Here is a 13,032-nt window from a genome sequence, read left to right as displayed (position 1 = left end):
CACCATCATCGAGGACGGTGAGTGCTGATCTCTCCCCCCCTCCCCCGAGGATCTCAACGCCGGCAACCCGGTGGCCCCCTCCTCCCTCCGGGCCCCGTGGGAGGTCATTGGGCACGTCGCCACCCGATCGGGAGACCCAGGACATGTTCACCCCCACAAACTGCCCGGTGATCCCGGGTGCCTGACCCTAAGATGGCGCCCATGAAGGCCTAACGCCGAGGACAAACGCGAACCTCGCCCTGGGGGTAGGAGTGCCCCACTCGCACTGGAGACGATACTGGTGGCCGTCCGCCACCCCGGAGCCCCCTGGTCCACGCCACCCGACCTTTGCCCGGCGGATCAGCGCTGGCACTGAGCCGCACCCCCCGGAGAAAAGAGGACGCCCACGCGTTCCCCCCCGCAGTCGGACCCACCGGCCCCGGCAGCCGCAAGCCACCCCTGACACCCCTGGTAGGGGCTCCCCGAAGTGGAGCGGGCCCCGCCCTAGAACCGGAGGGGACTGAGGGAGCCGACCGACACTGAGCTGCCACCTACCCGGCGACGCTGTGAGGCGACGACCTACCGCCCTCGAGGCACACGACGACCCGGGGCCCCCCCCTCTTCCTTTTGACAGCACCCATGGGGAAGCCGAGGGCCTCTCAAGCGACTGCGGTCCCTGAAACGGCCGTCGAGAAGATGCCACAAACGAGGACATGGACGCAGGCCAATGCGTCGCAAACCAACCCTACGCTATCAGCGAAGCTGGACCAGGTGTTGGCGGCAATCGAACTGTCTCGCCTCTCGATGGAAGAGAGGTTGGGCACCCTGACGACGGACATTAGCCTAATCCGTGATGAACACCGTAAGTTGGCGGACAGGGTGAAGGAGGGTGAGCGGATTGTGACTGAGTTACAACCCGCGGTGAAGTCGCAGGAGGCAGACATGCAGGAGATCCTGCGCCGCGTGGCGACCCTGGAGGAGCGCACAGTGGATTTAGAGGGACGCTCGAGACGTTGTAACATCCGCGTCCTGGGCCTGCCGGAGCGGATTGAAAATTCACACCCTCTGACCTACATGGAATCCTGGACTAAATCGTTCACCCCGGACTGCGACCGGTCGCCGTACTTCTCCATCGAGAGGGCCCACAGGGTCCCGGCCCGGGCACCCACACCCGGTCTTCCTCCACGACCCATGCTAGCCAAGTTCCTGCACTTCCGAGACCGGGATGCGGTGCTCTGTGCGGCCCGGACGGCGGGCCCCCTGCAGGTGGAAGACCAACACGTTATGGTGTTCCCGGATTATGCCCGAGAGGTCCAACAGCGACGATCCACGTTTTTGGAAGTCAAGAGGCGCCTCCGCGCAAACGATCTTCAATACTCCCTGCTGTACCCTGCCCGCCTTAAAGTGATCCACAAAGGGAAAGCCCTCTTCTTCGATACAGCGGCGGACGCGCAGGATTGGACTGAATTTCATTGCCCGCTGATCCCTAAACCCGGACCCCAGAGGACACGCAACAATGACTCCAGACGATCCAGGAGACGGGGCGCGAGCCGTGCTCGATCAGGCCACCCCAAGAGCCAGGCATCCTCCCCCACGGGCTCACCCGACCTCACACAAATCATGCAGGAGTGACGAGACGCCCTACGGGCGGTGACCGAACTGCACACGTCACCCCCGGCTTCGGACCTGGAAGGTCAGCCGCACCTGTTCACCCCTGAGAAAGACCGGGACAGTGATGGAACTATGTCGGGATTTGGCCCAATCTCTTCCCCCCTCGTTGTGGCACTCACATTGGACGCTGCCCTGGCCAGCCAGCCTACCACCTCTTCGTGAAGGTTGAACTGTAAACTGCTATATCCTTCTCATGGTTGCCTGCTGTATTGCGCGGCGTCTAGAAGCCTAGACTAATTTGCCAGATGACTGTAAGCGCTAGCGAGCGATAGACATTTCTCCTGCTAGAGCCCGACCCGCGCACAGGCCCAGCAGCGACACACGCTGCCACCCCCACGGATTTCTGTTGAATTTCTCCCCTAGTGGGACACTAGTTTGGATATGCCACCCCCGGTGACGTATCCTCAGTATTGGGACAGTTGCCCACCCGAGGTTCTAGTTGTTGTTAATTCCCCTAGTCCCCCCCCCCACGTTTGAGGAAGCTTGGCGCGCAGGAGCACATGTGACACACACACGCGGGCGGCCCACGGGAGCTGTAGGGGGGCCCCTTTCCCAACCACGTCACCCTAGAAATGGCAGTCCCCCACTCAGACATTAACATCCTTACACTAGACGTACGGGGCCTACACACGCCCAGTAAGCGCTACTCTGTATACTCCTACATTAGGCGCATGTCAGCCGGTATAGCGTTTCTGCAGGAGACACACATTAACACTGCTGTACTCACTCGTTTGCAGGCCAAATGGCGAGGGATCATCTGTGCCACACAATATTCAGCGTTTGCGCACGGCGCGTTAATCTGGGTAAGGCCAGGTACTCCCTTCCGGGTGCTCTGGCGAGTGGTAGATAGAGAAGGCAGGTATGCGCTTCTGGAGGGAATACTTGATGGGCAGGGGGTACTCCTCGGCAGCATTTACGCCCCTAACACGGATCAGGATCAGTTCTGGGATCACCTTACGGGCGTTTTGGCCCAGTTCACTACAGTTCCGTGGGTGCTGGGAGGTGACTTTAACTGCACACTGGACCCCTCCCTGGACCGCTCGCATCCTCCCCCCACGCACTCCCCGGCCCCCCGACAGGCAGACCTCTTCAGGACATGGACCACGCACTGGGCGCTCACTGACGCATGGCGACACCTACACCCACTGGCTCGCATTTACTCCTTCCACTCGATTCCGCACAACCTCCGAGTCCGCCTAGACCGTTTCCTCTCCTCTGCACCAATCCTCCCTAAGATAACATCTACAGACTACCTGGGTCGGATCCTCTCAGATCACGACGCCCACATCATACGTCTTACCTGGCGCCCCCCACACTCACCGGTCCCCACCTGGCGCCTCCCTAGAGACTGCCTATCGGATCCAGTTTTCAGAGACGCACACAAAACCAGCATACAAGATTACTTCACACACAATGAGAACACAGCGTCATCGGTATTGGTGGAGTGGGACGCGTTTAAAGTGGTGGCGAGGGGAGAATGCATCAAACAGGTAGTGGGGGTCCGCCGCACCTTAGAGCGGACGCTTTTAACCACAGAGCAAGCTCTGGCCGCACTTACTAAACGGCCTGACGACTCGGAGGAACACGCCGTGCTCACGGCCGAGGCTAAGTCGGAGTATCAGACTGCCTGCGCTGACCTCCGAAAGTACAATTTCAGGGCATACGCCTCTAGGGTACACAAGGACAGAGACAAAACCGGGGCGCTTCTGGCCTGGATGGCGAGGCAGGACACCGAAATCAAACCAATCACGGACATTATCAACCCGGAAGGTGTATTAGTGCAATCTCAGGCCGAGATTCTCCTGGCATTCCAGCGCCATTATACGCAAGTGTACGGAGCCCCGGCCCACTGTTCCCCGTTTCCTGTGGAACACTTTTTAGACCCTCTGACGTTGCCCACGATATCAAATGACGACAAGCGCACACTCGACGCCAAGATAATTCCCTCTGACATCACCCAGGCGATACGCGCCATGTCTCGGAATAAAGCGCCGGGACTGGACGGCTTCCCACTAGAATACTACTCGACATTCTCTCCCCTGGTGGTCCCCCGTCTATCACGGATGTTCGGGGCGTCTCTCCATTTAGGGAGGTTACCTCAGTCGCTACGGGAGTCCGTGATTGTTACCTTTCCCAAGCCCCACAGAGATCCGCTCCACATGGGGTCATATCGGCCCATCACGCTCCTGTCGGCTGACTGTAAGATCCTGGGGAAGATCCTGGCTGACCGATATGCACAGGTCATACGCCCGCTGGTCCACCCCGACCAATGCGGCTTCGTCCCAGGGAGGAATACCTCCCGGAACCTCCGCCGAGTCTTCCATATTCAGGATCAGGTGCGTGACAGATTTCCCCGCGCCGCCTGCCTCATTATGGACCTGGAAAAGGCGTTCGACACCCTCCCCTGGCCCTACCTGTTCTCGGTCCTGCGGCACCTCAATATCGCCCGACGCTCATGGCGTACACACGTCTCCTGTACACCGATCTCACCACCCGAGTTCGTATCGGGAGACGCATCTCACCGGCGTTTGAAGTTCGACGAGGCACAAGACAAGGGTGCCCCCTGTCGCCTCTCTTATTCGCGCTGGCGGTCGAGCCGCTGGCGGTTCGGCTGCGCCAGGAAGGTGTAGACTGGGGCGTACCGCTTGCAGACGGCACCCATTGCGTGTCCATGTACGCGGATGATCTTCTCATATATGTCCGAGACATTGAAACAGACCTAACCCCCATTGGGGCAGCACTGGCGGAATTTGCAGACGCCTCGGGACTACAGGTGAACTGGGACAAGTCCACAGTCTACCCTCTACACCCGGACCTGCCCCCCCGAGAAGTCGAGCTCGGGCCGCATAAACTCTCATGGTCCGCGGAGGCTCCCCTGTACCTCGGTGTCCGCTTGTACCATTCTCCAGCAGACATTTTTGAGGGCAATCACCGCAAGGTACTAGCTAGTCTGTGCCCGACAGTCGCCTTCTGGAATAAGCTACCGTTGGCCCCGATAGGGCGGATAGCCCTAGCTAAAATGGTGATGCTTCCCAGGCTCCTTTACCACTTCACAAATCTACCGGTGATACCGCCCAGGTCCTTCTTCCCCGACGTTGACTCCCTCTTAGGGACCCTTATCTGGGGTGCAGGCCGACACAGGGTCGCCCTGAAAACCCTTCAACTCCCCACGACGCAGGGGGGGCTCGGGGCTCCGTCCTTCGAGGCATATTTCCTCGCGGCACAGCTCCAATGGCTGTCCTACTGGACGGCGGACCGTTACCCTCAGGAGACTGTTACCTCTACTGGCAGAATCGTGACCCCGGAACTCACCCGTCTTCTCCTCCCGGGCACCAAGTCACGGCGCACATACCCCCTCCATGTGGCGATAGCGCGCCGGTGCATGATGCGGATCCACCGGTTATCCCCCAGTAGGCTCCCGTACTCCCCGCTGCTACCGTTGATAGGCAGCCCCAGGCAGGATTTCTACTTCACGGCTCCACTGTTCGCCGAATGGTCCCGATGTGGCATCACGGATCTGGAATCGCTCTTCGAGGAGGGTCAGTTGAAGCCACTCGACCGCTTGATCGCAGAATACGGGCTCCCCCCAGGCCAATTCCTCAGATATAGGCAACTGCTCGATGGATACCGGCCCCATTTCAATCTCCAAACTGGCGAGCCAGACACGCATCCAGTAATACATGCTATCCTACATATGGGGGTGGGTCGCCACCTGGTCACCTGGCTATATAAATCCATCCGGGAACTCTCACACGCTCCCCTGACGGCCCTGCGTGCTACATGGGAGGAGGACATAGGCCGCGCTCTACACGACTCAGAGTGGACTAAAGCACTTGAGGCCCCAAACGCGTCTCTAGGAACGCCCGCTTCAAAAACATCCAATATTATATACTACACAGGGCGTACCTCACCCCAACGCGTTTGCAGAAGTTCTACCCCTCCACACCATTCCTATGCCCCAGATGCTGTTCCCCAGCCGCAGATTTCCGTCATATGTTTTGGGGCTGTCCCAACCTTCAACCCTTTTGGCGGGCGGTACACGACACACTGTCGGAACTCACGGGTCTCACTACACTGGCCACCTGGGAGTCCAGCGCACTAGGCATCCTCCACGTCTCTAAGCAAGAACCGGTGCATAGACGCTTCGTGTCCTTAGCGCTCCTGTTGGCAAATAGATGCATAACCATGCGCTGGCGGTCCCCGGAGGGCCCCCCTATAGCACAATGGAAGGGGGCAGTTGGTAAATGGGCGGCAGCGGAGGAAGACGCTCTGAGGGAAGAAGAAGCCAGGGGCACGCGTAAAATTCCCATCTCCATGGAATGGGCCATGCTCCTCCACAGCTTCCGGCAGTCCACGCAGGCAGGAGACCCACCTGTCCCTTCCCCCCCCCCCCCCCCACCCCCCCCTCCCGCCCGAGAAGGCCGGTAGCCTCTACCTGGTGTAAGCCGCCCCAGGGTCGAGTCCCGATAACCCCCTGTATCCTGATCAAACTCTCGTATGTCCTGCCACCCATCTAGTACCTCGCCTACGCGGAATGCATCAACCCCCCTGCCAATCCCCTCCTTTCCCCCCCCCCATTTTGGAGCGCAGGATGCATGGCTCCGTGCCCCCCCCCCCCCCCCCCGACACCCGCCGCCAATATTCCCCTGCTTAGACCCTGCTAGCGCCTACATGCTTCCCTCCCACAGTTTTGTTCCCCCCTGTTCACTGGTAACACCGTTATATGAACAGTACAGACCCTGATCCTGCGCTATTATGGCAGGAACTTGCCTGCCTGTCATTCTTCATCGCCCCCATGGCGACGCTGTTCCACCGTCTCCCAGCCTGCAGGCGTCTTTGCACGATCATAATGTACTGATTAACTGAAGACATGTATATATATACCAGTTATATAAAACAAGAAAACGTTGCACGCATAGCTGTTCGTGGCTGAATGTTGAGGCCACGTCGGCGGATTGTTTACACTGTACTGATATACTTTGCTGCAACAATAAAAACAAATTTAAATAAAAAAAAAATCATCTGCTCGATGCCACTCAGACGGGGTTCCGTCCCAAACATGGGACGGAAACCACCCTGATTGCGGTAACAGAGGAAACCAGAGGGATCTTGGATCGGGGGGGATCAGTGGCAGTCATCCTCCTCGATCTGAGCGCCGCGTTTGACACGGTGAATCATAGGATTTTACTGTGTCGACTTCTTAGCCTGGGAGTGTCAGGGAAAGCGTTAACCTGGCTCAAGTCCTTTCCGAACAACAGGACTTTTCAAGTCTTTGAAGGAGACACTGTATCCTGGGCTGTGGGGTACCGCAGGGCTCATCGTTGAGCCCTACCTTTTTCAACGTATATATGAGACCGCTGGCTGAGATCGTCTGTCCATATGGTATTAAGATCATTACGTATGCGGACGATACTCAGCTAGTGGTCTCTCTTGCGCAAGGAGATAGCCACCCAACGCAGGTCGGTCTGACGAGCTGTCTGGAGGAAGTTAAAAATTGGATGACCGCATCATGTCTCAAACTCAACGGAGACAAAACTGAGCTTATGCTCCTTGGCTCCCCTGCCCTGTCTTCTAATAACTCTTTATGGCCCTTTTGCCTGGGTACACCCCCCACACCTAAAGATAATATAAAAAGTCTTGGTGTTTGGTTGGATAAGTCTCTGACTCTCAATACCCAGGCAACCAAGTTATCAGCCATTTGTTTTGGTCTCCTTAGATTCCTGAAGAAGATTTTTCCTCTTCTACCTTTTGAAGCCAAGCAAATTGTCATGCAAGGCTTGATCCAGTCCCGCCTTGACTTCAGCAATGCCCTGTATTTAGGTGCACCTGAATTCACTCTGCGGAAACTCCAGCTGATTCAGAGTTCTGCTGCACGCACGCTGCTTCAGCTCCTCCATAGGCTCTCAGCAACGTCCGGGCTGAGGAGCCTGTATTGGCTCCCTGTCAGGGAGAGAATTAATTTTAAATCTATGTGTATTTCCCATCAAGCTTACTGGCAGACTGTCCCGGTGATTAACCATTCTCTTATCACCCCATACCTTCCTAACACACAGCTCCGTTCCACTCCTGCCTTTCTGGCTACAATCCCCCGAATCAGGAGATCCAGAAGAGGAGGCAGGTCGTTTTCTTACAATGCGGCCAAGTTGTGGAATTCACTACCTCTTTATCTTAGATCCAACCCCAATTTACTCTCCTTTCGTAAACAGCTTAAAACTTTTCTTTTCAACAAACACAATACATTTTTTCCTGCTGACTGTGCCCACCAGGTAGCATCACTTTTCTTTAGCGCTTGGACGCCCCAGGGCAGCAATCGCGCTTTATAAAACTTCTTTTCATTTCATTTCATTTCATTTCAAACAGGAAAACTCAGGGAGAGTGTATAATGATAGAGGCAGCGAGGGCTGGGACTTGGACAGCAATCAAGTACGGGGTCGAGAAGGCACTGAATGGGAGAACACGGAAAACACCCAGGGCCAAGGAAGGAAGATGCAAGCATACAAGCAAAACAAGCTCTTGGCATTGCTGTGGCGGGGGGGCGGAGGGGCAGGGTAGCGGGAGCGCATTCCTTTGAAGTCCTATGCGGGGGAGCGGCAGCCTTTGAAGTCTGATTTGGGGGGGGGGAGCGGCAACCTTTGAAGTCTGATGCGAGGCACAGACAAATGGTGGTGTGCGACGTGGCTGGTTTGTGCATGCGCATAGATCACATTAACTGTGTCTAATCCGCTGTTTTGGTAGACTGTTCTTTTCCCCTTACTATAATCTCGCCGGAGCAATGCGCAAGCGCATTGGCTCAGGCGAGACCTAAAAATGGCTAGCATGTTAAAAAAAACAAATCTGTCTCCAGATCCCACACACAGCTAGCGATACTTCGTGTTGATGAATTTTGTGAAAAGTCCATTCATGAATTACAAGTAAGGAACATTTCTATCTTGCACGCATCCCTCTGATACTCATTTATTATTTCCTGCAGGAGTGCAGATGGGGAGGTTAATATTCTGCAACCATGGATTGTGGTGAACCTGGTGGTTGCTATCCTCGTTGGTCTGTCCTGGCTTTTCCTGTCCTACAGCCCAGAACTTGATCACACCGAAGGTACTGTGTGGAGATAATGACATTGGTGAAACATAGTTTACATTGTATGCTTGTGGGAGTGTTATTCTTTTATTACAAAATCATTTTACTCAATTGGGATTTAACAAAATAATACTCTTTCAATTAGTTTCTCCTTAACATAGAGAGATCGTTTTCTGTCAAATCCACAAGTGGAAATTAATTCCTAAAATGACTGCTGTGACTATGAGTTAAGCAACTTGTTCGGTTTTTTGTTTTGCAGGTAAATCCCTTTGGGCCAGGTGTACTAAGCATTTTAATAATCACAAATGCTCAAATTGGATGTTACAAATGTTTCTTTCTATGTACTATCTCGATTTTGAGAATCAGGAAAAATTTTCTGAGTCCTAAAATGGGATTTCCAGTGAATGCGTATTTGGTATCTGGAAGGGGTTATGTTATAGGCGTACCTACCAAATACCAAATCGGTATTGTATGTCTCTCCAAATCTGTATAATATGTATCTGTTATATGACAGAAATCCGGGCACAAAACATTAGAAATTTAAAGGAGGTTGTAATGCATTTGCAAAAGGGAAGTTTGTTGAAGAACAAGCAGTGGTTGAAGGGACCACTGCCAACTCTTAAACAAACTTTAAAAGAAATAAACGTTAGTTTTAATTTAGTATCATGTTTACTTTATTTAAGAGCAATCACCCCCACAGGCCTTCATCGCTATGATGACCTCCAATCATAGAGAGTCGCAATTTGCAAACTACTTTATTAATATTCATGAGCTAGGTTGGATTACAATTCACTAAGATTCAGAATTTAAGAACTGACCTATTTATACATTAGTCAGTTGGTAAATTATTTACTGGTCTAAATTTTGTGCGCAGTAAATAGTACATCTGGCCCTTTGTCTCTAAAATATTCCAGTGCCAAATACCCAAATTATCAATAGTACTTCCCTCATCAGCATAAAGAAATAATCTCAATCTCATGTTACTGTCTATTTTCAGAAGAGAAAGAGTAAGACACATTTGACCAGAATTTGTTCACACGTTCTAAATGAAGTAGATTTCTTAACACATACACTGGCTTCCTCAACATTCTTTAAGTCATGTGAACATTGTACTGTTTTTAGACAGTAGAACAGCAGCTTTAAACTTGTAACCCCAAGAAAGACCCCATATATTTAAAGCATATTAAAAAATGTCTGTTTATTGTACAAGGTTGCATTTGTGTTTTAGCCAGTATTATGACAGCCCTACACATTTAACCTCAAGAAAGACCAGTCACATTTAAGGCCAGCTCTAAAGATTTTTAATGGCCTAAAAGTAATTGTAATACACTGCAGAGTGCTTCCAGGAATCATTTTTATTTACAAACTCAAGAAAAGTAAAGACAAATAAAATGTAATTGTAAGTGGTGTAGTTGGGAAACAACAGTGAATGTTTTGCATTTTCATTCTTTTTTTCTGTTGTATGCAGATTTGATGTTTCTCCATGACATTGATGAGTTCCCTGAACGGGAAAAAGGAATAAAACTGCAGGCGTAGAGGAGCCACCACTGAAATCTTAATTAGAGAATTGTATGTGTTCAGTTATCATTTGTATATAGATTTGTATTTTGGGAAAATACAATTTTATTTTTGTATGCTTTTTATATAGTTTTCCAAGTGTAAGCTGAACTTTTAATTAGCAGTGCCATAGTTTGCCGTTTTGTTATATCATTTTGTGAAAAGATGTATTTTATTAAAATAAACCAAATGGCTTTTTCAAATGACTTGCTGTATTTCCGGAACAAAATAGGAAGGAATCTGATTAAGTCCTTCCTAAAGTCTGTTTAACGGAGTTGAGTGTTCAAAATAGCAATGGAAAATATAAAAAGCTGCCATAAAAACCCTGTGCTGATTAGGAAATTCCACAAATGGTCATAGAAAAGAGAACTGAAACCTAAAGATGAGTTAATTATCGCAGCCCAGGCTAGCAGGGTATGTACTAGATGGTTTACAAAATGCATTGAAAAAATTCTAATACTTAGTTGACCAATGATATTGTCTGGTCTTATGGCAGAGAGATATCGTACACAACTAAACACATAGTCTGTTACATTGCAAAGTCTGTAAACACTATATTATAGATGACATCACTGATTTTATATATATATTGACCAGGAAGTGGTATTTGGAGTTTTTTTGGATATATATATATATATATATATATATATATATATATATATATATAATGTTAGAAATGGGATCTCTGACTGGCCAAGGCTTGCGCCAAAGTCAGTCGGAGACCACCACTCTAAGTCAGGGCAAGGGAGTTACACGCCAAGATAACCCCTGCTCACCCTCTAGGTAACGTGACGCGAGCAGCAAGGCTAAACTTGGAGGCTATGTAGGTTAAGTGTTTGTGCGCGCACCCAGCAACAACATCCAAGGCCCACCACAAAGGAAACTCCACACAAGGTTATATATAAAAATATTTATGAACACAAAAAGGGGAGACCCAAGGAGCTATATGAAGGTCCAGTGTCCAGGCTCCCAAACCAATATCTCAACTACAAAGAGGACACTGTACCTGGGCGTGAGATGCAAAGTCATCTGAAACGTCAGGGTGCAAAAAGTCACCCATTCAGTCATTTTGCTCTACGTAGGGCCGGCGCTGCAATTCGCTGCGGGCCCCATACAGGGACACTTTGGCGGAGATCTTTAAGGACAGCCGGATGGTGCATGCTGGTGTGCGGGGTATAGTTGATAGAGGGAAAGTGCGTGCCAAGTGAAAGTAGGAATAGTAAAAAGGTACATATGCAACAGTTTGTCATATAGGTGTACCTATAGCTATGATGGCTTGTTTTTGTAGGCATGTTAACCCCAAAATATCATAGGTCATTGACCTAAAAGATATCCGCCAAAGTGTCCCTGTATGGGGCCCTTAGGGAATTGCAGCGCCGGCCCTACGTGGAGCAAAATGGCCCGATGATGAAGCATGACATCCTATGGGTGTGTGAGGGCTACTATGGACAATATTGTCTCTTTCCACACCTAGTCTTCTCTTCCTCTCTTGTACCTTTTTCCTTTACTTTAGACTGAATGGGTGACTTTTTGCACCCTGACGTTTCAGATGACTTTTTGCATCTCACGCCCAGGTACAGTGTCCTCTTTGTTGTTGAGATATATATAAAAATAGCCTTTGTATTATACCAAAGCACATCAGATAAGAACACACACTTTACAATGTGCCAACAGGCACGGGCAGCATTTACAGGGGACAGGGCCACATCAGCACTTTTAGAACTAGCACTTAGAATGTAAAATCACTGTAGCACAAATTAGCACACAACCAGTAACTACTGGTAACAGGTAAGTACCACCTACGCAACCCTAACCACCTTAGGAAAAGGTCACGCAGGGAATCAGGACCTCACTAGCAACACCTGAACTAGCAAGAACAACCACCTAAGTATCATAATTCCTGTAGGGGTATAAGCATGAACATATTACACAAGATGCAACTCAACATTCAGAGGTGTAGGGAAGGAAAACACATGATGTATAACCAACACATTCAGAGGTGTAAGAATAAGGCACATGACGCATAAAAACACATTCAGAGGTGCAGGAAAACACAATTGCGCCAAACTCACATAGGTCACCACCTGTGACTGTACTCAGGCCAACTGGCCTTGTTGGGGCTAGGACGCCCTGTGTCCCAAAGTCAGTGGGGCCTAAACGTGGCAGCTGCCCACTAAGTGCTGGGCAACTGTAGAACAATGATGAGGTCAACGTTGGAGCCTCGCAGGCTCTGAATGACTGTCCCCTTTGGAGCCTCGCTGGGCTCTAAATAAATGGAATGCCCCTGAGCCCCTCTGTGCTCTAAACACACTGTGGGGCAAGGTGGGAGTGGCCCGCTGCATTCTGGGGCCGCTCTACCACGGGAGAAATTGCCCCGGTACTGTAGGAGTCCCTCCCGGGGGACTCGCAACTGCAACAAATGCCCCCTGAGCCCCTCGTGGGCTTAATATGGCCAATATGCTCCTTGGAGACTCTTGTGTCCTCGGATGGAGCCTCTCAGGTTCTGGGGATATGCCCCCGCGATCTAGGAGCCCCGCTCGGGGGACTCTGATTTGAGGGAGGGACCCTCGGGCCTCTGAACACCCAGGCCCTCGCACTGGGGGGGGGGTGCGGGCACCGGCAATGTGCCCCGACGCCTCCCCCTCCTACCAAACAACCTCACGGCTCCCACTCACCGAGTCTCTTTGCGGGAAGGTGCTGCATCTCCTCTGTGTGGCTGCGATGGTGCGGGGCTCTCCTCACGCCCCGGAA

At 51.5% G+C, this 13,032-nt stretch overlaps 1 protein-coding gene across 2 annotated transcripts in view; it reads left to right on the top strand.

The window, feature by feature from the left end:
* TMEM237 (transmembrane protein 237) overlaps positions 1-10,486 on the top strand; it is a 205,692-nt gene extending 195,206 nt beyond the window's left edge. The window contains exons 10-11 of one of the 2 annotated variants that reach the window (XM_086955257.1): positions 8,621-8,742; positions 10,193-10,486. In XM_086955257.1, the coding sequence (XP_086811383.1) occupies positions 8,621-8,742; positions 10,193-10,260 (190 nt within the window). In that variant the 3' untranslated portion in view covers positions 10,261-10,486. The remainder of the gene's footprint in view (positions 1-8,620; positions 8,743-10,192) is intronic. The other variant, XM_086955256.1, reaches the window with a different exon arrangement.
* The last annotated feature ends 2,546 nt before the right edge of the window (positions 10,487-13,032 follow it).

Source organism: Lissotriton vulgaris, chromosome 2_1 (assembly GCF_964263255.1).
Source record: "Lissotriton vulgaris chromosome 2_1, aLisVul1.2, whole genome shotgun sequence".
NCBI lineage: Eukaryota > Metazoa > Chordata > Amphibia > Caudata > Salamandridae > Lissotriton > Lissotriton vulgaris.
Note: the sequence above shows the minus strand (reverse complement) of the source record. Positions and strands in the feature narration are given on the sequence as shown.